Source organism: Papio anubis, chromosome 7, assembly GCF_008728515.1.
Source record: "Papio anubis isolate 15944 chromosome 7, Panubis1.0, whole genome shotgun sequence".
NCBI lineage: Eukaryota > Metazoa > Chordata > Mammalia > Primates > Cercopithecidae > Papio > Papio anubis.
This window is the reverse complement of record NC_044982.1, coordinates 83,057,776-83,084,872: the sequence shown is the minus strand read 5'-3', so window position 1 is coordinate 83,084,872 and position 27,097 is coordinate 83,057,776. Positions and strand designations below refer to the sequence as shown.

Genomic DNA, 27,097 nt, shown 5'->3' with positions numbered 1-27,097 from the left:
AGTGCCACGAGGCCTTTGAACAAGCTCGTTCCTGCACCTAAAAAACTTCTTAGTCACATTTTTCTCATCCTTCAGCTCTCAGCTCAAACATCTTTGCTACACAGGAGTCTTCCCTAACCTCTAGAATTGCTACTCAAAGTGTGGTTCATGGACCAGCAGCATACGTGGGAGCTTGTTAGAAATGCAGAATCCAAGCCTCACTGAGAGACCCTTGAATCATAATCTATATTTTAACCAGATCTCCAGGTGTAGGTATTATATATTAAAGGTAGAGACACACATCTCTAAGAGATTTGTTACCTGATAGGTACTTTATTCTTTAATCCTAGGTAAGGGCTAGAAAGGAGTGTTCTATCATTGTCAGCCAGGAAATCGTTCCCCCTTCTCTCCACTGAACCACACCTTTAACTTGTCTCCTCTGTTCAGAAATTTTCCATATACAGGAAACTCTTTTCTTGAGACAGGGTCTCACTCTCTTACCCAGGCTGGAGTGCAGTGGCTTGATCACAGCTCACTGCAGTCTCCACCTCCCTGGCTCAAGCAATCCTCCTACCTCAGCCTTCTGAATAGGTGGGACTACATGCACATGCCACCGCACTTGGCTAATTTTTTGATATTTTGTTGAGATAGGGTCTCACTGTGTGGCCCCGGCTGGTTTTATACTCCTGAGCTCAAGCCATCCTCTGGCCTCAGCCTCCTGAAATGCTGGGATGACAGGTGCGAGTCACTGCCCCCCGCCGAAACCTCTTTTCTAATGCATCAAGCAGCCTCCCACCACTTCCCCTCTCCCAACTCGTTTCAGCATCTCTTCAGGTTTTACTATGGTGCTGCATAGCCAATATTCCTTGGGGATTTATCGTCTGACTCCTGGTGTCTGTCCTGGAATAATGATAATCACTTAATTTATACATTGTGGGGCTGTTCACATGCATTATCTTGTTAGGTCCTCACAATAACCCTGTAGGACCATTATGATCATGCTAATATTGAAGATGAGACCAGGACTTCAGAGGGACTGGCATGATTTACCCATGGATGAACAAGTACATGGCAGATCAGAGACTTGAACTGAAACCTCTGACTCTAATTCCAGGCTAATCTCTTGAAATTCTGTTTGGAAGACGATAGATGATGGACTTCAACACATGGGGTGAATTTTGTTGGCCCCAAAATCTGAAAGTGCATTTTTCTTTGAGAGTGAGATGAGAAAGGAACCTAAAGGGGAGGTGGCAAATGTGTGGGGGTGCCAACAGACTATGCCCCCAATCCAGTCATCATGCCATGGTAATATCTTGGGAAAGCAGAACTGAAGCAATTGATTTGTAGCTTGGATGTTTTCTCTTGTGGTAAATGGCTAGAATGATCTCCTATCTGAGCCATGGTCTCATCAATTTCACCAAAGTCCTGAGGACTGACCTTTCGACATCTGCCACCGTGGATCCTCCTGAAAATGGTTTGTCCAGAAGGATGATGCGCAGGTCATCCTGGGATGATCTACCTGGGAAGCTGAGAGAAAGGGCCTATACCCTCTTGGTGTCACCTAAGGAAGAGGGTGCCTAGACTGGCCAGCAGCAGTCACCAGTTGGCCAGAGCTATCCTGTGGTGCAAAGCTGAGGCTGGGCCTTTAGTTGGGGTGGCCTCTCCAGGATGGCACATTTCAAGGCTCTTGTGTGGTCAGCTTCTCTCCACATTGACACCTCTCTAATGACATCATATGACAATGAAGTCTTGGAGGAAGGCCCTCAGGTCAGTCATTGGCATCTGCCTTCTGGGAATACTAGTCCTCAGACTCTCCTCTTCTGGGTAGCAGTTCGGATCTCACCTCCCAACCATCCTGTCTAAAGTCTCCTTCACTGGCCTCTCCCCTCATCTACTTAGTTTCTTCACACCATCCTGCCGACTTCCATCACCAGCAAATGTGAAATCTATGGCAGGTTTATGTTTTTATTTATGTATTTTAACTGACTTATTTGTGTATCCCACTAGAATGATACATTCACAATATACTTGCAGAACTGTGCCTGGCGCATCATGGGAGCAGAGAACTTGTCCAGTGAATAGTTGTTGAGGAAAGGAGCAAAATCTCCCCCAAATCCCTAAAGGCATCCTGTTCATAGTGTGTGTCCCATAGGTATGGCTGCTGAGCACCAGGGCTGCTCACCATGCTCCCAAGAAGCAGAGTCAGGGAGGCAGACTGAAGGGTTTATTGAGGTGCACAACCATGTCTGAGTCCCAGCTCTCTCCACCTTCTGTGGGGAGAAGCTCTCTGGTCTTCCTGAGACCTTCAAACTCTGGACAGTTTATGTCTTGCCCTCACTGTCAGCTAACAGTGCAGTGCTGATCTTCTAGAGCCAAGATACAGGAAAAGAGAGAGGCTCTATGTGGCCTCAGGTTTCTGCCACCTGACTTTTCATGGCCAGTCTTCCAGAGGTGGGTGGCAGTGCAATGACCTCCACCCTAGGCTGAGGAGAGAAGAGTCCAGTTCCTCACTGCCCCAGAGCCTAGTACCTGCTCCTGACAAAGCAGGGAATAATATTAAATATAAATAATTTATACAAAATGGCTCATACAAAAAGCTGTGGGTTAGGGGGAGAAGACACCTCTGTGAGAGGTTGAGATGAGCAGAAAGGGCAGGAAAGGGGAAAGATACCCCCACTTCTCCTAGTCCCTTAACAAAGCCCTCCAGCCACCCAAGGCCTAGAGGGGGGCTTTGGCAGACAGGGGAGGGACAGGGCTGTGCCAAAGGACCTTCAGGGAGCCAGGCTAGTGAGCAGGGTGGTGAATCGCAGGGCCTGCCCTGCCAGTTCTGTTACACACTGCATCATCTCTTGGACGGCAGGGCTGGATGGGTAGCCCAGGGCAGCTCCCTTGACAGCCAGCACAGTGGCCCGCAATGCCCGGCCTAGTGCTGTACCTCCAGTCCTAACCTGTGCTCTCAGAGGGGCAGAGGCTGCCAGCCGGCCTAGGGTGTCCCCAACAAACACCAGGCGATGAGCAGCCACCACCACCCTCTTGCTGTGGGGCACGAAGAGTCGCGGGGGCTGATTAGCCTGGGTACTGGACATCAGGGCTGCCACGGCCACTTGCAGGGCCGAGTAGTGGCTCTGGCATTGCCCAGCGTAGAAGTGCAGGAGCTGTAGATCTCCGGTGGACAGAACCAGTGGCTCCCCTGGGGACAGGGCCTCCTGAGGGGCAAGAGGAGTGGTCAGAGAGAACATTCTCATCAGTGCCATTTCCTCCCTCACTTCTTTTCTCCTTCCTCCCTTTCTTCCCAAGGGCGATCCTTTTAGCTCTTACCTCTGCCCATCGGAAAGTTTAGATTCTAGAGAGAGCAGCAGTGAAGTGCCCACACTTGATATCAGATAGATCTGGATTCAAACAACCTCAAACTTGATTTCAGACAAGGCTTTGAACTTGGTTTCCTTAACTCTAAAACAGGGAGTCTAGTACTGCACTGTCCAATATAAACATAATGTGAACCACATGTGAAATTTTAGATGAGTTAGCAGCCACATTAAAAGTGGTTAAAAAAAAAAAAAAAAAACCCTGATATATTTTATCTGACTCCAAATATAAAAATGTTATAATTTCAACATGTAATCAATATGAAAATTATTGAGATTTTTCCCATACTGAGTCTGCAAAATCCAGGGTGCGTTTTATATTTGCAGCATATTTCAACTTGAACTAGCCATATCTCGAGTGCTCAATAGCCATATGTAGCTAGCGGCTACTGTACTAGATTGTGCAGTTCTAGTATGTACCTCATGATGCTGCAGAAAAGATCAATTGAGATAATATAGAGAAAGGCTTATCACAGTGCATTGCACACTGTGAGCACCAGATGCGTATTAACTGCGACTATGATTAATACTAACACATGCAGCATGCCTAGCACAGGGTCTAGCACTTGGTAAATACCTGATAAATAGTAGCTATTGTGTTGCAACCATTCTACACAGGTTTGAGGAAACCACCTCACTTTCTGAGGCCTGGAGAGATTAACTGACAGCTTCAAAGCCCCTGGCTTCTCAGTAGTGGAGCTGGGATTAGAAGCCAGGTCTCTTAGGAGCCCAGGAATTCACAGTTGGAAGGAGGCTTAGAAGTCCCCAGGCCTAGCTCTGACCCCACAACTCAGAAACTTTCTGCTCTCCTGGCTGCTTGATTTTCTGACTCCTCTCCAACACATTCTTTCCCCTCTTTCTGAATTCCTAACATCCTCTTCCAGGTTCCAGTTCCTTCCTGTAGATTTCTAACATGCCCTCCACTCTGTCCCTGGTTCCTGTGAACTCTCACTCCATCCTAACCTATTTCCTTCCATGGATGATGGCTCAGTTCTTCTCCCAAGTCCCTGTTCCTCCCTCCCCAGCCCCCTTCTCTAGCACCATTCCCGCCAGGGTCACCTGCAGCGCCGGCATTCCCCTCTCCGGCAGTTCAGGATCCCTTGTGCAGGCCTGATCCGGGGGCCTAGATCCCTGAGCTTTGTCCATGCCCTGCAGGGGGGCATGAGGTCTTAGTGCTGGGGTGGGGGAGCAGGACGGGGTGGCTTCTGTGGCCCTTCTGCCCCTTCCCAGCCTCCCTTCCTTCCCAAGGACATTCCTGTTATCAGAGGTTGTAGTCCCTTGACTCCAGAGAGCTCTGGTGGCCCCAGGCTGGGTCTAGGAGGAACAGTGTGGCACTAGTACAAGTGTTGTGGCCAAGTACTGGGGTCCCAGGCTGCAGGGTAGAGGGCCAGGGGAGAAGGAAGGGGGACAGAAGGGAGGCAGGGAGGCTCTGCTTCTGTGCCCTAGGTCTCCACACTCCTCCCCTGGTGCCCCTGGGGTCCCTCCTGGTGGGGCTGCCCAGGGACGCTCACCTTCAGGTGGACATAGTCATACTCCTCGGCCATTGGAATGCCCTCGTACTCATTGTGGTGTCCTGCTGGGTCATTCTCCATCTCCCTGCCCTCTGGATCCCCCTCGACCTTGGGGCCCCCATAGCCAGGCAGGCGGGGTGGGGGTGGGGGCAGAGGCCGGTCCTGGATGCTGCCCTTCCGTCCTGGGGCAGGAGAGGGCACTGGGGAGGGGCTGGGGGCCTCAGGGACAGGCAGGGCAGGCAGAGGGCGGCGGGACAGGCTCTCAGCTGAGGGGAGCCGGGGCCTGTGTGGAGGTGGGGGGCTTCTGGCCAGAAGCTGGGCCAGGGTGTCCTGGTCATGGGAGGCCAGTGCTCCAGGGGGCTCTGGAGAAGGGGGAGCCTCTGGCCCCAGCAGAGGCACATCGTAGATCCCCTCATCAGTGCCCCCACCTTCCCCATCTGCCAGCAGTTCCTCGGGTGCTTCATACAGATTGAGTAAGGCTGACGCTCGTTTCAGGTTGGAGGGGGCAGCGTAGATGGGGGGCCCTGGTTCCCGGCCTCCTTCCCACTCCAGATCTGGTTCCAGCTCTGCAGGTGGCTTTGGGGTCAGAGGCACATCATAGGGAGCATCATCCTCTTCAGGGGGCTGCAGGGCAACCCGGGTCAGAGGGTGGGAAAAGGAGGCAGGGCAGTCATAGGGGCTACTGGAGAGCACCCGAAGGGCGGTAGGGGGCACATCGTAGACCTGTGGAGAGGAGTGGTCAGTCATCTGTCAGCTCAGCAATGTACCCTCCCTTGGGGCGATTTGTCTCCCACCCAACTTACACAGGGACCTCTAGCCCTCACCTCTAAGACATCTCTGGGAGCAGCCAGCTGGGTACCACTGGCTCTGGGGATCTTGTAGATGGGGTCAGGAGAGGGTGGGCAAGGTCCAGCTGGAGGTCCTGAGGTTGGACAGGGCCGAGCTGGGGGCGGCACCACATAGACCTGAAGGATCAAATAGACGGGGGGGTCAGGAGGAACGCAGTGGGCAGTGATCAAATAATGTCTGAGTGCGAGGAGCTTACAGACCTTCCAACTCCCCCTGTACCTAGAGGGCCAAAGCTCAGAAAGGTTGGTAGACAGGTTTTGGCCAGCGCAGAGCAGTGAGGAGCTGTGGCCTCAGGGCTCTTCCTGCCCACCTGCTGCAGGCCCTGGGTGGGGCTAGTCAGGGAGGAATGGGGCTCTTCTGGCTTGGGGTTGGGGAGGCTCCCACTCTCACCTCCTGGTCCTCATTGCTGTGATCTGGGGCTGGATATGGTGAGCCAAGCTGGGCTGGGGGTGCAGGAGAGAGGCCAGGCTTGGGTGCTGGGCCAGCAGGCAGGAGCTTCACCCTGTTGGCGGGCACAATGCCCTGCTGGCCGTGTAGGGAGCAGAGGCACCAGCCGTCCAGTCCACCAGCGCCCTCTCTCTGCAGGACCCGTAGGACGTCCCCTCGGCGGAAGGACAGCTCCTGGGGGGACTCAGCGGTGTTGTCATACAGTGCCCGGGCCAGCTGGGCCTGGTGGGGGAGGTGGGAGTGGGGAGAAGGGTCTTCAGACCCCTTTCAGGTCATGTCATCCCCTGCTCAAAACCCTTCGGAGCTCTGCATTTCCCTCAAGCTAAAAACCTGCACTCTGGATGCAGCTTTCTGCCTGGGCCCTAGCTTCTCTCCAGCTTCATCACCTGCATTCTCCCTCTTCCTTTCAGTTCCTTCAACTAGACCAGTTCTCCTCAGAGAGGCCGATTTTTTACTTTTCTCCCCACCCCATTCTCTGTTTGTCTCCACCTACTGTTTCTGTCCTCATACTTCATACTATTTGTCTATTTGCTTTTTTTATATCGATTTTCTTCCCTTATATTGTAAACCCTATGGACATGGGAACTGCTATGTTTGTAGTCCTTGCAATAAGGCCTGACCTGGAATTGGTCAATACACATGTTGAATGAATTTCTTCCAAAACATATGAAGCCCTGCTACAGTCTCTCATAGAATCTCCTTTACCTTCTCTCTGTTCCCAAGTCATTATCCCTCACTAGCAAAAGGTTAGCTTAAGCAGCCGCAGAGACCCCTCATTCTGAGAGACTGGGAGAGGCCTAGTCCAGACAGTGTGCCTAGGCATAATAAGAAAGAAAACAGAAACAAAGCAATTGTTTGCTCTCAGTCTGAACAAATAAGGTTCGACCAGAAGAGGCTGAGGTTACCATGGAGAAAAGTGTGTATTCTTGTGTGTGTGTCACCACTGCCTGGAATCTACCAGCAGGCATCATCATTTAGCAATGGGCCCTTCCACTGAAGGACAGAGTGTGTCTTTGTGTGTGTGTGAAGGGGGTTGGCAGGCCAACCAAAAGGAAACATGTATCATCCTGTTTCCAGTCCTGTCTGGTGGGGGCTTATAAGCTTTTTCCATCAAGGGCCACAGGCTCAAGTAATAAGTCACAGGTACCAAGTGCAAACAATGTTTCCAGACACTGTGCAAATCTCTGCATTAATCAATTCATCTCATTTAATTCCCACAACAACCTTACGAGGGAGGAACCGTCCTTACCCCATTTTGGAAAGAAAAATGGAAGAGGGAGGTTAGTACTTTGTCTGATGCCATATCGCTGGCACAGCTGGTGGAGCATAATCTGAACCCTAAACTGCTTGATCCCAGAGCCTGTGCTCTCAATTACTTGTGCTACTGCTTCTCCACAATCACAAATGTAGAAATCTACTTAAAAGAAATAGTAGTAACAGTGGCTGAGAAAGTCCCTAACTCAAAAGCAAGTCAAGCACACAGGAAGGCCTTCTTATATCCAATTTCCCTTTGCTATAACCCTTCTTAGTGCTCTTGCTCCATGATGTCTTTTGGTAGAATCAAGCTTAAACCACTCAAAACGTACAATGACATTCAGCTTCAGTTTTGATTGCTAAATGATGATGCTTGCTGGTAGGGTCCCAGGCAGTGGTGACTTACATGTAGTGTTGGACAGCAGCTAGTTAGGCATTACTAGCCAGGTAGCCAAATGGACCGACTAATGCAGTAAAAAAATCTCAAGTTAAATATCTCAGGCAGGCTGCCACCAGACCCTGGGGAGAAGGGTGCCCTGCTAGAGCCAGCAGGAGTGCATATTCCTCTTGGTTGATGTTTCCCTCTGGTGGTGAGGTTGTCCGGCCCCTCATGGCTGGGTGATTTTAACAACAAATTGACTCCTCTTCTTGCCTGATTCCCAACCCGTCAAACCATTTTCTGATTATATTTTGGTTTCTAAAGGATATTGTCCCACACAAAGAAACACGCTAACCAGATGACACAAATTCCCGGTTAGTGCTGCACTTTTCTTTTTAGTTGTAAATTATAAATCAGTCTTTTGGATCTAGCCAGGGGATTAAAAGCACAGTTCTAGAGGCAGACCTGGGGTTGAGTCTTGGCTGTGTCTCTTTCTTTTAAACATTTTATTTAAAATATTTAATTATTTAGAGACCAGCTCTTGCTCTGTGGTCCAGGCTGGAGTAAAGTGGCACAATCATAACTCACTGTAACCTCGAATGCCTGGGTTCAGCATCCTAAACAGCTGGGATTACCGTTGCGACCCACTGTTTGGCGGTCTGTCCCTTTCTAGCCAGGTGCCTTTGGGCAGATTGTTTAATCTTTCTGAGTCTCAGTTTTCTGCTTTGTAGAATTCTGTATGCACATATCCATTTTCAGATAATAACGGTACTACCTGCACAAGGTGGTTGTGAGAGTTGCATGAGATAATGCATAAAGAAACTATGACAAAGCGTAGCACAGGGCCAGGTGCAGTAAATGCTCAATAAGTAATAGCTGTTATTAGAATCCTGTGAGTTTGATTAGCATAAATGCCCCTGACCATAAAAAGAAAAATCTACCTTCTTGGGACTACAAAGCTGACTAGCTGGCTCCTGAACCAGCATCTCTATGCCAGAGTACTCCCAGAGGTACTCTATCTCCAGAGGGCCTCCGTCCCCACTCTGAGCTAGGGTTTCCTGGCCATTGTTACAGACTGAGGAACTAAAAGGAGTTTGGGGCCAGGTGCGGTGGCTCATGCCTGTAATCTCAGCACTTTGGGAGGCTGAGGCAGATGGACTGCTTGAGCCCAGGAGTTTGAGACCAGCCTGGGCAACATGGCAAAACCCCGCCTCTACAAAAAATACAAAAATTTAGCCAATGTGGTGGTGCGTGCTTGTAGTCCCAGCAACTCAGGAGGCTGAGGTAGGTGGATCACCTGAGCCCAGGAGGTGGAGGCTGCAGTGAGCCATGATTGTGCCACTGCACTCCAGCCTGGTGACAGCGTGAGACCTTGTCTCAGGAAAAAAAAAAAGGAGTTTGGTCTGAGAAAGAACCAAACTTGAACCTGTCCTCAAAGGGTATGGGAGGACATTGGGTGGCTCGGTGCTTCTCTTTCCAGTCTCACAATTATCTCTCCAAGAGTCCCCACTGAGAAGGGACCAGAAAGCAAGTGACGGCCTCGCTTCCCTGGGAAGCTTAGGCAGGACCTAGAAGAGGGTGGAAGGGGAACAGAGCTGCCTGGATTCAGACTGCATAGACTGTAGAACAGAAAACTGAGGTGGGGCTGTAGAGCGCTCCTCCTTGGTGTTAAATTTGAGTTCTGTCCAATGGGGCCAAGCCTCTGGGCCCTGCCACTGCAGGACAGAGTTGTTGATGGGCTGATTGATGATGGGTGTGGCCACTCCTGCTCTATCCCCCAGCGGTCCAGCTGACTGGTGAGGGAATGGCCAGCCTAATGTGGGTGGCAGAGGGCCTCTGTGCTCTCTGGAAGGCCTCCTCCCACTGTCCCATCATGCCAGCTGTCTCCTCCCTTTGTCCTGATCCCTGGAAAGTGGCCTGAGGCTGGCTGACATCACCTCCCCTCCTCCCTCTGTCTTCTCTTTCTCCTTCCTGATCTCCCTCCTTTGGTCTATCTCCCTCTTTTCCCTATCCCTCGTCTAGAGATGGGCCTCCTTGGGTCCTTCAGCCTCTCGTTTTTCGTTTTCCGTGAGCCACTAGGTCCTTTCAGCCCCCTCCAAACCTTTTACTTGCCTCCCAATCACAAGCCCCTGCCAACCACCAGTGGCCATCTGTTCCCGCCCAAAAGAAGCAGATAGGACTCGGGCTACGCTTGCCCCCTCCCCTCCATTCAGGCGCAGCCTCTAGTAAGAAAAAGGAGAACGGGAGGGGGCGGGGAAGAGGGGAGAGCCCGGAGCCAGGAGGAGCAGGGGATGAGGAGTGAGAGGGAGAAGGGAAACAAAAGTGAGAGGAGGGGGACACAGCCTCCTGGAGAAGAAAGGGACCAAGGAGAGAGACAAAGAGAGGGCAGAAATAAAGTGACAGGAGCGCAGGGCAGGCCGTGGAGGTCTCTCCCCGGCAGCCTCCTCTCTCTGGTGGACTCACCGACGTGGCAATGGCCATGGCTTTGGCCTCCCGCGCAGCCTGCCTCAGGCCAGGCTCGGTTTTGCTGACTTCAGCGGTGGCTGCCCCGCACCATGATCCGCGGCCTCTAGCCCCCAGCTGTGGCGCCTGAGTCGTGGCCTCCGCCAAGGTTGGAGGAGGAGAAAGAAAACCCACAAAACTTCCCAAATGAGAGGCAGGCTAGCCAGGCAGGAGGAGGAGCGGGGCGGGCCGGGGCGTCGCTGCGGGACGGCATCCAAGGGCGCGCGCTGCGTGCTGTCCCCGCGGCCTCCCGGGCGCCACCACCTCGTCCAGTCCCCGGGAGCTGCCCGCTCTAGGCCGCGGGGGCGCCCCGGGCTCGCAGGAGCCGAAAGTTCCCTTCGGGGGCCGGGGCAGGTGAGCAGGCGGGCGCTGGGCTGCGCTCGACGCCTCTCCAGGCCGCTCACGAGAGCCTCGAGGGCTGGGAGAAGCCGCTGGGGCGGTTGGGCTGGACGAGCGAGTTTAGGGGCCAACCCTCTCCACCCGCCGGCTGTGCTGCAGAGCGGTGCTCCCAGGGCTTGGGTCTGCGGCGACCCCGCTGGGAGGGAGGGAGAGCGAGAACTTAGACGTTTGTCCCAAGTTGCCCGGAGCCAAAGACCCCCGAGAGCGTGGCGGTGGGGCTGGGTCGCTGGAGTGGCCGCTTCTGCCCAAACACTCGCACCCCCGGCGGCGCGGCGGTTTTCACGCGCGCACTCACTCAGTGCGCCCGGGGGTCTGAGGTCGCCGCCACGGCGCCTCACCCCAAGCAGCAGCAACCAGCACACAGGCACCACTGGAACAGGCGGGACAGCCTTCCCGACGCGCTGCCCGCTCCCAGGCGGCAGAGGGGCCCAGCCCCCTTCCAGTCCTCGGCTCCAGGGCGCAAGGCCACAAGCTCCTGCTCCCACCCTCGGCCCCTGGCACCCGGCGCCGGCCCCGCCGCCCCCTCTCACAGGCACCCTTGGCAGGACCCCGCGGCGCGCCCCACAGCTTGGGGGCAGCTCCCAGGTGTCTCTGGGAAGGGAAAGAAAGGCCACAAAGCAAAAGAAGGAGCAAAGAGAAGGCAAAGGAGGAGCAGGGTCCCGGGTCCTGCGGACTCGCCTGGGCTGGGGGTGGGGACACTGAGAGGGCTGCGAAGGCTCCGGGGGTCGCGCGTGGCCCCCAGGCTCACCCCTGGCCCGCGGCTGCCCTTCCCTCCCCTTCCTGGGCTCCTGGCCCCTCTCAGTGCTGTTCCTTTCTCCTCCCCTCAGGCCCTCTCCTCTCCGGCGCGGGGCTCAGTCCTGGGGATTAAGAGAAAGGAGGGAGGGGAAAGGGGAGGGGAAGGGAAGGGGCGGAGGAGAAAGGGGGACGATCCTTCCAAAGGCGGGTGTTGAGTTTCAGCTCAGGACCCTCGGGTCCAACTGCCTGTGGTACCCCTCCCCCACCCGTTCCCGCCCTGGCCCTGCCCCAGTCCCCGGCGCCTTCCTCCTGTGGACTCCGCTGCAGGCCTCGCTCGCGGCAGTCCGGTCGGCTTTCTCCGGGAGCTTTCCTCTCCCCGCCACGCCCCCGTCTCCCCCGCTGGCCCCGCGCCTCCCGGCCTCCCTTTCATTAGCCCCACATCTGTCTTTCCCCATGGAGGGAGCGCGCGCCTCCAGCCCAGCGGGGCCCTTAGCAGAGCCTCTCCAATCCTCGGCGCCTCCCCTGCAGGGCAGCGGGGTTCGCTGGGCCGTTCTTGCGGGGCACAGGGCGGGAGTCTGGCGCTGGACATGGATTCTGGCCCTGGTGACAGAACATGAAGCAGGGCGTCTGGCCCCAGAGCTGCAGGCGGGCAGGTTGTGCGGCCTCTTACACTCCTCTGCCAGTCTGGGCCTGTCGGCCTCTTCAGCCTGGCTCGCTCTTGCTGCTATGAGGAGAGGACTGGGGACTGCTGGCACAAAAGTTGCTAGAACTCTTTCAGAGAAGCTGGGATCTAGCCCCGCCAGGAGTTTCCACTGAAAGGACGGTGCTCCTAACCCCCCACAGCTCCTCTGCCCTGGGATAACTCCTTAGTGTGTGCTGCTTCCCTGGACCTTTCCTTTGGGACACACACATCAGGGCCTGTCAAGCTTGAGTGACACCTACCTTCTTGCATTTTTGAGGTTCCTGGTATTTTAAAAGCAAGATGATAAACAGGATTGAAAGCTGTGGTATATTTTGGATGTTTACATTGAACAAATTAACCCTTCAAACACATATGTAACCTTATTGTGTGTATGTGCATAACCTTATTTGGAGATAAGATCAGAAATGTAATACAAGGCCTTTGGTGAACTTGAGGACCTGAACAGATAACCCCACCTCAATATTCCACAGACCCACACATCTAGGCATTTCCTAGGACAGTGTGGTCAGGACACCTGCCCCAGCTCCTTCCCCACTCTATTGCCTGGGCACCTGTGAAGAAACCTCTGTGTGAAGGGTGTGGTGGAGCCTATGGGGTGGAATAGGGAGAGATTCTGGGATAAACATGGGGATGGGGATGAACTGTGTTGGCTCTAGGCTGGCTGTCTGTGATGGAAGACTCCTGAATAGTTTCCAACTCCACTAGGATGGCAGAGGAACTTTTAAATTTCCAGGGAGATCTCCTGCTTCCCAGCTCCAGTTAGGTTGGAGGTGGCCACTAGGGAAGATTTTCCAACCTCTTCCAGACCCCAGCCCTGGGGCACCTGGCTGTCAGGCACATAGATATCCAGCTGCTGGGGAGTGACTTGGTGTGATCGCTGCCCAGGGGACTGCCAAGGCAAATTGGGGTCCAAGGTGGAGGCGGTCAGGAAACCCTGTCTTCAAAGATGAATGCCTTGACTGGCATGAGGGGAAATAGATGGAGGCCAGAAAAGGCTAAGCAGGAAGGAAGCTGCTAGGACCAGGCAAGGTGGTGGCTTGGGAGATGGGCAGGCAGCTTCCCTGCCCGGGGAAGGGTAGAAGAGGGACAGCAGAGGGCAGACCAGTGGGAATAAGACTGCTTCTGGAATACCCAGGTGTGGAATGTAGCCAGTCAGAGTCACACAGCTAGTTAATCCTACTTAACTAGCTGTGTGACCTTGGTCCAGTTATAGGGCATCCGAGTCTCAGTTCCTCCTCTGTGGCAGTGACTTTGGTGAGGAGTATGCTTATGTAGATTGCCAGGCACAGTGCTTTTCTTCCGTGGCTTTTCCTCTTTACCTTGGCTTTCCCTCTGACTTATGCTTTCCTGAAAGCTGAACGTGTTCGTTGTTGAGGGCAGGTGAGGTGGGAGAAAACCCAGACTTGGCAGGTAGCTGAGACCCTGGGTGGGTGGCAGCCTCAAGCAGCAGGTCTTCAAGGTTTGCCCTTGCCATATTCAGGGAGAAGAAAGGAAGGAACCCCTCCATCTGGCTTCCTGGGTCCTAGTCTTTTCTCCCATTCTTTCCCCTTCCCTGCAGGTCCAATGAGCTGGTTTTTTCCTCAACTGACCCCAAGACTTCCTGGACCTCTCCTTGTTTCCCCTGCTACCCAAAACTTCTTGGGTGCTCACCAGTTCTTCAGTCCTCCTCTCTTTGGACCCATAGCACCCAGATTGCCTGGGTTCTAATTCTGGTTCCAACACTGGCTCGTTACCTTGGCAAGTTCTGTGACTTCCTGGAGCCTCTGGTTCCTTGTCTGTAAAGTGGGAGTGTTAATCAAACTTTTAGCATTTACTTGTTATGAGGATTAAGAGAATCCCAAGAACAGTATCTAGCCCATGAGGTGCAAATTCTGGACAAAGGCAACTACTATTATTGTTATTTGGTGATGGCCCTGTGGTGGCACTAGCATGTCAAGGACATGGTGCCTGTCCTCAAGAAATATATCATGTAGCTCATGCTTGAATCCAGTCAATACCTTCCTGCTGACCCTGGAATAAAATCCAAATGCTCCGTGGTAGCCTGGAGGACCCTATGTGATCTGCTCCCAGCCTACCTCTTTCACCTCATCTCATCTCTCGTCCTTATCTCTTGTTCATCATCTATACTGTCCTTTCTGTTTCTCAAATATGCCATGCTGTTTTCCACCTCTAGGACTCTGCATGTCCTGCCCTCTCTGCCTAAACCACTTCCCCCAGACCCTTTCCGTCATCAGGTCAAATCCTGCATCCTCAGAAAGGCCTTTCCTGGCTTTCCAACTTAAAGTTGCCCCGCCTTCCTCTCTCCCACCCCCAGTAACTCCCTATCTCATAATGCTGTTTCATTTTCTTCATAGCACTTATTGTTATCAGAAATTATCTTGTTTCCTTGTTTATCATCTCTCTTCTCCTAAAACGTAAGCTTCATGAGGCAGGGACCTTGTCTGGCCTGTCCGCCTCTGCATTTCTAGTAGTTAGAATAGTGCTTGGAACACAGTAGGTGCACAATAAATATTAGGTGAGTGGATGAGTGAACGAAGGCAGCCATGACCATAGGACAAAGCTGAGTAAGCTGAGGGGCCTCCTGGGGAAGGCTCCAGCCCTGGGCTAAAGACATGGATTTGTTGGGTTCCTTGTTCTGCTAACTCTGATTCTCCATGTGTCTCCCAGGGTCTAGACTGAGTTCTCCTTGAAGGCTGCTCCTGAGCCTAGGCATTTTTGTAGCTAAACCATTACCAATCAGAAAGTGGGAGCACTGTTCTGGGGGCCTCCATCTGTGCCAGGTGTTCAACCTTTAGTTGCTGGATCATAGAGAGGTATGGTAAGGTGATGTCCCAAGGTTGAGGGAAGCTTGTACTTACCAGCAGGTGCAGAAGTATTTCAACATTTTGATGTTCAGTGCCCTAGCTTCACGTACAGTGAGTGCCGATGAGCTTCGATAGGCCCTGATGAGTCCTATGGATTCAGCACTATTTCAAGAGCTGAGATCTGGAGCAGCTAAGCTGGTTGGCACCTTTGTGGCCATCCAGGTTAATGTTCCCCCCAATCCCCGCCCACCCAAACCCATCCACTTCTACAATTGAAGAGGAAGGAGCAGAGAGAGGGCCCAAGGTCCAGAGCTGGTCATTGGCAGGGCCAAGACTTCAAGGCAGCAGGTGGAAACTTGCATATCTTCCTGAGAAGGGGCAGGGAAGACATATTCTCACGTTCTGCAAGCCCCAAGAGCCTTTCCAAGCCAAGATTGGGAAGTGTATTCCACCACATCTTCCCTGCCCTTTCCTGACAGGTGCTTCTCTCTTTCCTCAGGGCCACAGGGACAGGAATCCCAGGAAGGTCTCTTCAGCTGCCAGGTCAGGCCTAGGCAGGTGAAGACGTGCTGGGAGGGGACCTTGATGTCATGTGACATGCAGACCTTCCTTTGTTCCCTGCCTCCAGCCTTCTCCCTATTGTCACCCGCCTATCCTCACACCCCCAAGGGTTCCCTGGAACCTGAAGTGACTCAGGGATTCCAAAACTAGTCACCGCAGGAGGAAACCCCACTGGAAAATGTTTCTCATGACAGGGAGTCACCCTAAGGAGTCCCACAAAGCTGCTACTGAGATAAGGACAGAGGGTGAGCAAGTGGGGTGGGGTGGGGCCATGTGGCTCAGAGCACAGTTTCTCAGGTAAGTCCTGGTCATCATGGGGGTGGGAAAAGCCAACCCTTCCTGGAGGGGTTATCCCTCTGTCCTAAAGGGACACCCCAAAGGACTCTTCTGAAGGGCGACGTTCCTGGTGACCTAGGCTGGGTCTTCCCTGCAGTGTCAGCAAGTGAAACAGGTAGCTGAGATCACTTCTGGCTCCTTTGAACATCCCCTCCTGGGAAGGGGTCAAGATAGGAGATCTGAGCCAACTCCAGTTCTACTACCTTCTTAGCCCTGAGGTTCTGATTGGTGAGAGTGAGATCCATAGGAATCCAGCTCTCCTGAAATAGCACTGCCTCGTAAGAGTCTGTTTTGGGATTGAAGTTTTCCCAGGAGCACCAGAAGCCACCTTGAGGCCATGTCTGCCAGACCAAAGGCTAGGAAAGGGAGCTAGTGCAGTGAATCCCAATAGCAGGGCTGGATGTCTAAGCAGGCAGACACACCCTGTGGCCCTCAGCAGGTGTTGTTGAAACTTGTCCCAACCCAAGCCCAGGTGAGTAGGAAAGCATTCACTGTGGGGCTCCCCTTCCATTCACAGCCAACTGGGGGTAGGCACGGTGTGGCACTTCCATGCCAGGTTAGATGTGGAATAATTGGTCAGAGCTGGAAATGGGAAACCAGCTCAGCCTCTTTCTTTGTGATCTTGGGTAAGTTTCTAAATTTCCTTGGGCCTCAGTTTCCTCATTTATAATATGGGGATAATAGTTTCCATGTCATGGTTTCATTGTAAGGATAAAATGAGATGATGCATGCCCAGGGCTTAGCACCATGCCTGGCACATGTAAGTGCACAGGAGCTGAGGCCAGCAGGATATGGAAGGGAGAGGACGTCTGCAAGTACTGGGGGCAGAGGGTGAGGCAGTGAGAGTAGGGCCATGATACTGGCCTCATGACTCTTCCTGAGTGCCCCAGCTCTCCCAGCCACCACCTGCTTCTTCTAAGTGCCCCCCATCCCACAGTTCCAGGTGCCCCAAGACTCACCAGAGCAGAGCAGGTTCTCCCAATTTTCCAGAGCGCCCTCTGACCTCATCACTTCTCTCTTTTGGGGCTGCTTTGCCCTAATGCATTGGAAAGATTCCTCCTCACTTTGCAGTTTAAGTTATTCCTGGTTCCTTTTGTTTATTTCCTGAGTCCTTGGTTACTAGAGGAGTATTTTCTAAGGGAAAGCACATGCAAATCAAGCCGCATCATTCTAGGGGCAATGTCTGTGTATGGGTATGTTGGGTGGGTGTGGGGGATGAGGCAAGCCAATAGGCAAGCATTAAGAGAAGGACCTGGGGGGAAGGACGGGCTGGCCCACTCTCAGCACAGTGTCTCTCAAGCAGCCTGGAGCCGGCTGACCTGTGTCTTTGGGGTCAAATTCAACTCTAAGCCTTTCTGGGGCACACATACTCCCTCCTGGCTGACAGTGGCCCATGTTTCTGGGCCTGCTGAGGCTGAGTGGGCTCACTTCCTGGCCTGAAAGCAGTAGCTGGCCCTGTCATAGGCTTGGTCCCCACGGCTCTGTGAATGAGAGCAGGTTGGTCCCTGGAACTGAGACCTCCTTCCTATTGGGTCTTACGTGAGGCTGTTTCAGTTTCCCTCCTCTTCCTTGCTTCACTTTCTCATTTGTGCAATGGGAACACTCACCCACAGCTTCTTCCATCAGACCTTGCCCATCCAGTCAACAAACTCAGGAAGTCAGGGCCTTCCGGCAGCCCTGTGAGGGTAGGCTTGTATACCCGGGTGGGGGGCAGTGACTGGCGAGGGCAAGGGGGAGTTAGGGAGCAGGTCATGGACAATGGGGGAGAAGTCACAGATGATGGGGGTCATAGAATTTTGGGGTCATCGAAAATGTGGAAGAGGTCATAGAACAAAGGGGATAGGAGTCAAAGGTTATCTAGGGGAAAGGAAATAATCACGAAGGTGGATGATCAGGAGGACACCTGAGAAGAGGGGAATGGTGAAACCAGACCCTGGATGGGAGCAGAATGGATCATGGAAATGAGGCCTCTTGAAGGGAGGCCACAAGACATTTCATAATTTTGGCTACCAAACCAACCAGGGAAATTCTGCTAATGCCAGCTCACAAGAACGCAGAACAGCAGACCACTATTGCTTTGACCCCACGTCTAGAAAAGTTCAAAGAGCAAAGTTTACCCAATCAGCTACCAGGCATATAATGATGGTCATCACAACTTCCATGAGTATCGCATTTTAGGCAGCCTTTGGAAATACTTTCAGAGTTTTTTGTTTTGTTTTGTTTTTTAATCTCAAGTCACTCCCTAAAAAGATAGTGGAAATAAATTTGAATAAACAAAACAGGCTTGCTGAAAATAAAATCAGGACTCCTAACCTGCTCCAGTCAGCCTGCTTCCACGAGGCCTGTCAGCCAGTGCTCCACCTGACTGAGTGCACAGTGCCCAGCATGTACCAGGTCAGTGCAGAGGGCTGCTTGAGGGCTATGCTGAGAGGGAGAGGAGCAGAGATGCTGCTGAGGGTGGAGGGAGGCCAAGCTGCCAGGTTTGGGGAAGGGGGCCAGGTGGAGTGAGAAACTGGGATCCCAGGGGGAGGGTGCAGATGAGGGGGCAACCCAGATTAGGTGAGAACAGTTCTCTCATTAGCCTTTTCCTACAGGTGGTTGCATTCTTGGCAATGGTCATGGGAACCCACACCTACAGCCACTGGCCCAGCTGCTGCCCCAGCAAAGGACAGGACTCGTCTGAGGAGTTGCTGAGGTGGAGCACTGTGCCTGTGCCTCCCCTAAAGCTGGCTAACCTCAACCTCCGCTCAGTATCCTGTAGGGCCAGTGAAGATGGGCCCCTCAACAGCAGGGCCATCTCCCCCTGGAGATATGAGTGAGTCTGCTGCCCCTCCCAAATGCCTGCACATGCTCCCCTGTGTGTGCTGGTCAGGGTACGTGTGAGGGACCAGGGCAGTTCCAGCTTACTTTCCCATTTTGATCTTGGAGGGGCTGTAAAGGTTTGGGAATTGGACAAGATCTGTATTTGAGTCCTAGTTCTGACTCTCATTGGATGATCCTGAGTCAATTCAAGTTTTCAAAACTCAGGATTTTTTTTTCACCTGTAAAATGATATAATGCCCCATAGGCTAATGTGCAAATCAAATGAAATATAATCTATGTAAAAGTCTGTATTTATGTTGGTTCTCTCCTTTTCTTTTAAAAAAAATATCTATAATGGCCCATGTTTTTCTGGGTAAAATATTAGGGAATAATAGCATGATACAGGCATGAAGCATCCCAATATCAAATGATACTGCCCGGGCCATGAATGGGTTAATTATAAGCATACTAAGGGAGTGAAACCCTCAACTTTTACGGGCAGCTGGCTGGCTGGAGCTGTGGACTGGATATCTTTGATCATTATCATGGTTACTGTATTCTTTCACTCAGTGTGCCACATAAATATTATAATTTTCTATTTGTGCCATGATATGAAAACTATTAGGAAGCCCTGAAATAAGAAAAATGAAGCAAAATATTAAAAACTAGGGTCTTAGGGATTCCAGACGTATGATTTCACTTCTTCCTTCTAGTTCTGTCTTAGCATTGGCTTTGGGGTGGATGGAGAAGTTCAGTGGTGGGGAGGGGGTCAGATTTAACTGAGATTGGATCTAGTGTGGATACTACAGGTCATGATGCTTTGGAGCGGTCTCAAAAGCCGGCTGGGTCCTGGGCCAAATCAGATGGCACGGGAGCCTCTTAGGGGAGGCTGGGTGCCAGAGGTTAACTCAGCTGTCTTCCAGACCCCTTGCTGGGAGTCTGTGAACCACTCAGGTGGCTTTCCCCAAAGTGTGTTCTGTGCAACGCTCATCCCGTGAGCTGCTTCTCAGAAAAAAGTTATGCCAGGTAAACTTAGGAAAGACTGCTCTATCTCCTACCCCTTGGAGATTCATACTGTCATCTGTACATTAAAGTCTGCAAGAAGTCTATAGAAAGTAAACCATTAAACGAGTGTTTCCCAAATTCATTTAAGCACCTAACAGGTGTAGGTGATTTATTAGGGAACCCACTTTGGGAAGTGGTGTGCTAGCTAAACCCATTTGCCAGGGCTTGTCTGTGTGGGGAATAGTCCTACAAGCTGGGGACTGTCACCTGCCAGACTAACGGAGTCGCAGACCTATGGGACATCTACTTTTCAGTGTTTTTCATCTTTCTTTTTTAATTTTTTTGCCATGAAATCCTTTCAGAATAAGTAAAGAAGTCTTTCCATGCACTCTCAAGTATGCTTATAATATAAGCTTGTACAGCGTCTGGAAGAATGTGCAGGAAATAGTTGAGGATAGCTTCTCGGGAGTGGGACTGGTAGGCAGAGACTGTTAGCTTTCACTCTTTATACTCTTTTATACTTGGATGTCAGAGTAGTTTTTACTTTTGCAATAATGCTGTAATAATAATAATAGAAACACCGCCTAAAGTCCGGCCTGGTGGCTCATGCCTGTAATCACAGCACTTTGGGAGGTCCAGGTGGATGGATTACCTAAGGTCAGGAGTTCAAGACCAGCCTGGCCAACCATGGCCAACATCGTGAAACCCCATCTCTACTAAAAATATGAAAATTAGCTAAGTATGGTGGCACGCAGCAGGAGAATCGCTTGAACCCAGGATGTGGAGGTTGCAGTTGAGCCAAGATCGTGCCCCTGCACTCCAGCCTGGGTACTCTGTCAAAAACAAACAAACAAACAACAACAAAAACAAACAGACAAACAAAAATCTAAAGTGTAATCATTACAGTAAGAAACCTCATGCTGAGCCAGATAGAAGCAGTGCTAGTCAATGGAGGCTAAGGCAGGAGCCTGCTCACCCTCCGCTGCCTCCCTCAGGGTCCCAGGACCAGTTGGAAAGTACTCTGTCACCTGCTACCGTCATTTACAGTGGGGAAAAATTAATAGAGGAGGGAGGTGACTTGTTCAAAGTTACACAGCAAGTGGGTGCAGAAGTGAGACAAGAGGCCAAGGCCCCAGAGGGACCATTTCCTTCCTCTGGCACTCCCAGGCCACCCTACCCTCTCTGTTTCTGGCCCATCTTTCCAGGGCCTGACAAGTGCTGCCCCCACAGGTTGGACAGAGACTTGAACCGGCTCCCCCAGGACCTGTACCACGCCCGTTGCCTGTGCCCACACTGCGTCAGCCTACAGACAGGCTCCCACATGGACCCCCGGGGCAACTCGGAGCTGCTCTACCACAACCAGACTGTCTTCTACCGGCGGCCGTGCCATGGCGAGAAGGGCAACCACAAGGGCTACTGCCTGGAGCGCAGGCTGTACCGTGTTTCCTTGGCTTGTGTGTGTGTGCGGCCCCGTGTGATGGGCTAGCCGGACCTGCTGGAGGCTGGTCCCTTTTTGGGAAACCTGGAGCCAGGTGTACAACCACTTGCCACGAAGGGCCAGGATGCCCAGATGCTTGGCCTCTGTAAAGTGCCGTCTGCAGCAGCAAGATCCCAGGACAGGATGGGGGGCTTCGGGGGAAACCTGCACTTCTGCACATTTTGAAAAGAGCAACTGCTGCTTAGGGCCACTGGAAGCTGGTGTCCTGTCATTTTCTCTCAGGAAAGGTTTTCAAAGTTCTGCCCATTTCTGGAGGCCACCACTCCTGTCTCTTCCTCTCTTCCCATCCCCTGCTATCCTGGCCCAGCACAGGCACTTTCTAAATATTTTCCCCTTGCCGGAGAAGAAAGAGCCCATCATTTTATTGGCTTGCTTGTTTACTCATCACTCAGGAAGCATCTACTTTGGGTGCATTCTGGTGTAGTTACTGGTCTTTTGACATGGATGATTCTGAGGAGGAAGCTGTTATTGAATGTATAGAGATTTATCCAAATAAATATCTTTATTTTAAAATGGCCTAATCTGTTTTTGGCATCTGTGGTGCCTGAACACCTCGCGGTCTCCCAGCCTGTCCCTTCTTTCCACCATCGGCCCTCACCTCTGTCCACCCTGCCAGCTCTCTCTGCCCTGCAGAGTTTCTGCTGCACCCTCCCGTCCTCTCCCATCTCTGTCTCCCTGGCCCATCCCGAACACCAGGGTGGGGGCCAGGCTGCGCTCCCAGCATGCTGGAGAGACAGAGGTCCATTGAGGCATTGCAGCAGGCACACAGCGCCCCCTTGTCCCCCAACAATCCGCCTTTGTCCTCCAGTCCTGGCTGCTGCAGCTTGGTCCTGGGGGTGCTGCCTGGGCTGGGCTCCAGCTTACACCCTCCCTAAAAGGAAATGGGAGAAAGGACCAGCCAAAGAAGAGGGTTAAAGTTAGGGAAGGGGGATACAAATGTCTTCAGGCTTAGGTCCCTGGGGGCTCCCAGTCCTGACCCTGTTCCTCTACTCACATCCCAGCCCCTCCCAGTTTCTTTTCGGACCTCCTCCTCTTCCCTCCCTTCTCTATTCCAGGCTGGGTTGGGCTCTAAGCAAGGGGAGGGATTAGAGCCTCCTCCCTCTCTGCCCCTCCCCATGGGTCTCTAGGGGGCTGGTGCGGGCAGCAGCAGAGGCACTCTGGGCAGCTGGGTGAAGGCCCATCTGGGCAAGGCCCCCAGCGGCTGCCTTCTCTCGCGGGGCCCTGTGGGCAAGGCTCCTGCTTCACTTTCAGGTTTCTCGAAGTGCCTTCTTGCTCCTGTCTGTTTCCCCATCCTGCCAGATTTCTGTTTCTCTTGCTGGGCTTTTGGCAGTAGGGGCTGTGTTGGTGGGCCCCATGAAGATGCTCAGTGTTCGGGATCGCCGGGACCGGCCCCCTGAGGAGGGGGTAGTTGCAGAGCTCCAGGGCTTCGCGGTGGACAAGACCTTCTTCACCTCCCACAAAGGCATCCTGCTGGAAACCGAGCTGGTAACAGCTGCCTCCCCAACCTGGTGCCTCCATTTCCCTGACCCCTGGTTCCTGGCCAGCCTTATGCCAGTCCCCAGCTTGCCCTTCAGTAGCCTCCCTCCCCAGGCCCTCTGGACACCTCTCCTTCCCCCAGCTGCCCCTTCTTCGTCTCCTACTCTGCCTTCTTGCTGCCTCTGCACCTGGAGGCATTTACAGCAGGTTTCAGTTGCAGCAGAAAGGACTGCAGTTAGACAGGATGACTTTTTGGGACATTGAGGGAGCATGAGACATAGGGATGGGACAGGGGCAATGACAGCCTCTAACATGGCCACTTCTCAGCATGTCCAAGAAGTCTAACTATCAAAAAGGGCAGACTTCCTGCAGCTGCACTTTATCTGTGGTCTGCTGCCCAGAAACATCTCTTCTCAGGAAAGGATCTTCCCCCTTCTTAGCAAGACCACAGTGTAGACTTAAGGCCTCTGCATGTATGCCACCCTAGGTCATCAGAGCTAAAGGGGTCCCCAGAGTCTACTGTGCAGCGTCTGCCTTCTCTCTTGGCATGGAATCAAAGGCATCTAGGGGTGGGGAAAGAATTATGGAGCAGGGGGCGCCTCTTGGTCCCTGTGGAGTGGGGTCTCTGTGGGCACAACTCCAGGGGCTGGCATTCACACTGTACCTGTGAATTACTGTGGAATAGTGCTCCTGGGAGCCGTATGACTTGGCCAGACTGCTGGGGTTGCTGGGTGAACAGAATGGGAGGCCGGAGACTGCCCTTGATGGGCAAATGCCCTGCAACGGTGGTTCCTAACACCAGGGAATAGGGAGATGTGCCAGAGTCCTTCCTTCCCTCCAAGGACAGGTGGTAGATGCCAGCCTAGGGGAGCTTCCAAGGAGGGGAAGGCAAAGCCTTGGCCCCTGCCTGTGTCCCCTTCCTGGCATGTTCCACATGCTCGGTACTGCAGGCCCTGACCCTCATCATCTTCATCTGCTTCACGGCCTCCATCTCTGCCTACATGGCCGCGGCGCTGCTGGAGTTCTTCATCACACTTGCCTTCCTCTTCCTCTATGCCACCCAGTACTACCAGCACTTCAACCGGCTTAACTGGCCCTGTCTGGTGAGGAACCTTGACCCCCAGCCCAGTTTGGGGCCCTTCCTTCTCCTCTAAATGGTGTGTTTTCCTTTCCTCCCCGAGCTTCTTTCCATTTCCACATTTCAGCTGGGTTTTGCCGTGTGCTATGCCCTGCGCTCAAAGGTGTGCTTTGACTCACACTGATTTCACAGCTGCAGGGCCATGGGCAATCAGGAGGACCACATCCGCTAGATCTGCTCTCCCACTCAGCAAAGGTCCAGCCCTAGCCCTGGCCTGGCCTGACCCCCCTGGCTGGTGGACTCCAGCTGCTGTCACCTGGGCTCCAGCCCTAGCACCTGGCTTCTGGTCCTGGTTGCTCTGGTTCATCTGCTTCCACTCCCTGGGTAGCAGTGTGAGCGCTCTGTCTCTTGAATGTGCTTCATATTGTGTGAGGGGTATCCCATGGAGGGGTTCAGAATCCCTCAGGGTCGGGCTTCTGGCTAGCCTGGAAAACCTCAGAGCAACGCCCCCTGCCTTCTGAGGTCCTGTTAACCCTGCACCCCTGGCCCCCAGGACTTCCTGCGCTGTGTCAGTGCCATCATCATCTTCCTGGTGGTCTCCTTTGCAGCTGTGACCTCCCGGGATGGAGCTGCCATTGCTGCTTTTGTGAGTTCAGCCCTGCAGGACTCCTCAGCCCTTCAAGAGCTCAGGCTGGTGCTTGCACACTTTCTGTGTCAGAGGCCACAGCCAGGGCTTGGGGTTCTGGCTTGCACCTCGCCTTATACCTTAACCCAATGGCCAGATAGCCTGTTTTCCCGTCCCCACTTGCACTCCCACAGGTTTTTGGCATCATCCTGGTTTCCGTCTTTGCCTATGATGCATTCAAGATCTACCGGACTGAGATGGCACCCGGGGCCATCCAGGGTGAGTGCCCGTGCTCTGTGGAGAGGAGGTGCCCTCCCCAACCCTAGCTATTCATCCTGACGTGGTTCTCTACCTGGTTCCATCCTCACAGGGGACCAGCAGTGACTCTGGGGCTACCTGGCTTCTAGGCCTAGCCAGCCAGAGGGGACAGTGGAGCCCAGACACGTCTCCTTGGGATTCACTAACCCCCAGCCCGCCAAACCCCACCCCAGCCTTACGGAGATGTCCAGCCTGAGACGTCACTGGGGACTTATCTGTGGAGCCTGGTGCTCCGGGATCTGGCTCCTGATGAAGCTCTGGCCAGAGGAGGGGAACTTATTGGGGGAGGGAGGGTGGTGGGGAGGAATCTGGGCCCCTAAGTCATTCCCAAATTAAAATATTCAAATTCTACTGGCAAGTCTCTTTCTTCCCCAGAAATTAGGCAGGTCAGGAATGCCAAGGAGTATTCATGGGAATGTTGCGGGAGCAGGTCGTGGTCTCTCTCTGGGACCGTGTCTGAGCAGTGAGGATGTGGGGGCTAGCTAGAAGAAGCTGAAGACATCTTCCAACACAAAACTTCTACGCTACACCTCTGTGTGCATGGCCACTTTGTGGTGTGCCTGGTGGCTGGGCATCTGGAGTTCTGTGTCTGAGAAGGCACAGCCTTCCTCAAGGGAGCGTGTACCCACCACCACACCTGTTCCCATAGGTTAGTGGGCTGGAGGCGAGGCACTCGCCTGGGGTGTGTGCAGAGCTCCCCCTTGTGGTGTGGGGAAAACTTGGCCCACAGGACGCAGGGAGAGGGCAGCCTGAGGCATCAGAGAAGGGAGAGATTTCCCAGAATGTGAATGCTGGGAGAGCCTGTGCATATCAGCTGGTGCAATGCCCTCATTTCACATAAGATAAAACAGGCCCAGCTAGGGGAGGTGAACTCATTTGTGACAGAGCTAGGGCCAGAACACAGCTCTTCTGACACCTAAGCGAGTGTTCTGGATACTGTACTGAGCCTCCTTGTAGCTCAGAAAAGAACGGCCAACTCGTCCCTCCACTGTGGGTCCACCTTCCCAGCTTGCCAGCTCCTCAGCACACATTTCCTGAGCATCTCCCATGCGCAGACTCTGTGCTGGGTGCCAGAGCCTCAGAGGTGACAGGGGGGCCTGCCCTTGAGTACTCAAAGGCTGGGAAAGAGACAAGCTGGTCAAGGCATCCCCATGGTGAACGCTATGGGAAGGCTCGGGGGAGTTTGGAGCAGACACTGCTGCATCCTGGGAGTCAGCCCTGCTGGGCTGAGACAGACGGACATGCAGCCAGACGTTCCTGCCCAGCCCAAGGAGCCCAGCATGACCTGGCTCAGCAGTTCCATCCCAGCTGACGTGCTATCTCCTCTCCCTGATGCATGTGTGTTCCTGCCCTGAGATACAATCTTTCTTCTGGAGCGCTCCTTCCAGCTGCAGGCCCCAGCTCCCAAGTCCTGCCTGAGCCCTGGATCTTGAACTCTGGTCACTGTGCTCTGCTTCCTTGGTGGCAACCACTCCTCTCTCTTGGTCTTTTTCCTGCCTCCTGCTTCCTGTTCTCCTATCCTTGTGTCCTGGCTCACCATCAGGGCTGGCAGCCTCTCCTGGGCTAGAACTAACAGGATTTTGTGTTTCTCTGGTCACTGCTCACAGTTCTCAGGGCTTTATGCACAGTCCATTCTCGTAGTCTCAGAGGAGGGATAGAAGAGGCTCCACTTGGGGAGTCAGGGAGATAGGGTGCCAGGTGAAGGGTTAAGGAGGTGGTTAGCAGAGCCTGGTTGCAAAGCCCAGTGGGGAATGGGGATTTGCTTTGTGCAGAATGGTGTCAGGACCGGTCCTCTCCCACAAGCAGCTGTGTGATCCAGGCAAGACTGTCCCCAATAGGAGCTTAGAGAGAGCAGAAATATGACCGCAGTGTTTCCCTGTACAGGCACCTGTGCTGTCTGTGTCTGTGTGAGAACTAACATGAAATGAGCAATGCCCAGGCTTGGTCCTCATGGCATATTGGTTTGGGCTTAGTGTTGATTGGCCCCAGAGTCTCAAGATGCCCTCACAGTGAGGTGCTGAATCACAGGGGACAGGGGGAGACCCCTGGGGAAGACAGGGAGGGGGCTCCCTGGGAGTTACTTCCTAGGGACTGACTAGAATGGAATCTCTCCCATCTCCTTTCCCATACCTTAATTCTCAGCCAGCTCTGAGCTTTTTCTGGCATTGGTGAAAAATTCATTTAAGAAAGAAAGGGGGTCCTAGGACACCTTTAATCGTTGCAGCCTCAGGGGTGGGGTAGGTGGAGAGTGGCTTCAACTTCAGCACCAAAATTCTATCTCCTACCATCTAGGACTGGCTCACCATTTTGATGCCATCGTTTTCTCCACTTTTGAAATTTCTCCCTCTCCGCCCTTGTGTGGTTGACTGAGCAGAACTGGGACTCACAGTTGTCCACCTCAGGCAGAACACCTCACTCCTCTGCACGTCGGTCTCTTTCCTTGTGGATATGAGATGCCTTGGCTCTGGCAG

General features: G+C 53.1%; 3 protein-coding genes across 12 annotated transcripts; 2 read left to right on the top strand and 1 right to left on the bottom strand.

Moving 5' to 3' along the window:
• Window positions 1-1,926: 1,926 nt before the first annotated feature.
• Window positions 1,927-11,774, bottom strand: EFS (embryonal Fyn-associated substrate). 4 transcript variants are annotated; one of them, XM_017961043.3, is made up of 7 exons: window positions 10,248-11,774; window positions 6,095-6,373; window positions 5,680-5,820; window positions 4,856-5,578; window positions 4,404-4,493; window positions 2,928-3,185; window positions 1,927-2,462 (listed from the first exon to the last, which is right to left on the bottom strand). In XM_017961043.3, the coding sequence occupies exons 1-7, from the start codon at window positions 10,263-10,265 to the stop codon at window positions 2,388-2,390; spliced, it is 1,584 nt and encodes a 527-aa protein (XP_017816532.1). In that variant the 5' UTR covers window positions 10,266-11,774; the 3' UTR covers window positions 1,927-2,387. The 4 variants fall into 4 exon arrangements, with proteins under 4 accessions (XP_017816532.1, XP_009209482.2, XP_003901644.2 ...); XM_009211218.4 differs by having other exon boundaries at window positions 1,927-3,185; window positions 4,856-5,037; window positions 5,284-5,578; XM_003901595.5 differs by having other exon boundaries at window positions 1,927-3,185.
• On the top strand, window positions 11,774-21,642 carry IL25 (interleukin 25). Of its 2 annotated transcripts, XM_021941027.2 has the most exons (3): window positions 11,774-18,218; window positions 18,419-18,639; window positions 20,862-21,642. In XM_021941027.2, exons 1-3 carry the CDS (start codon window positions 18,210-18,212, stop codon window positions 21,115-21,117), a joined length of 486 nt encoding a protein of 161 aa, XP_021796719.1. In that variant the 5' UTR covers window positions 11,774-18,209; the 3' UTR covers window positions 21,118-21,642. The 2 variants fall into 2 exon arrangements, with proteins under 2 accessions (XP_021796719.1, XP_021796718.1); XM_021941026.2 differs by having other exon boundaries at window positions 11,774-18,639.
• Window positions 21,643-22,001: 359 nt separating this feature from the next.
• Window positions 22,002-24,977, top strand: CMTM5 (CKLF like MARVEL transmembrane domain containing 5). 6 transcript variants are annotated; one of them, XM_003901598.5, is made up of 5 exons: window positions 22,025-22,614; window positions 23,556-23,708; window positions 24,237-24,329; window positions 24,503-24,587; window positions 24,679-24,977. In XM_003901598.5, the coding sequence occupies exons 1-5, from the start codon at window positions 22,483-22,485 to the stop codon at window positions 24,690-24,692; spliced, it is 477 nt and encodes a 158-aa protein (XP_003901647.1). In that variant the 5' UTR covers window positions 22,025-22,482; the 3' UTR covers window positions 24,693-24,977. The 6 variants fall into 6 exon arrangements, with proteins under 6 accessions (XP_031524101.1, XP_009209485.1, XP_031524102.1 ...); XM_031668242.1 differs by lacking the exon at window positions 23,556-23,708 and having other exon boundaries at window positions 22,009-22,614; XM_009211220.3 differs by having other exon boundaries at window positions 22,013-22,614; window positions 24,237-24,587.
• Window positions 24,978-27,097: the final 2,120 nt, after the last annotated feature.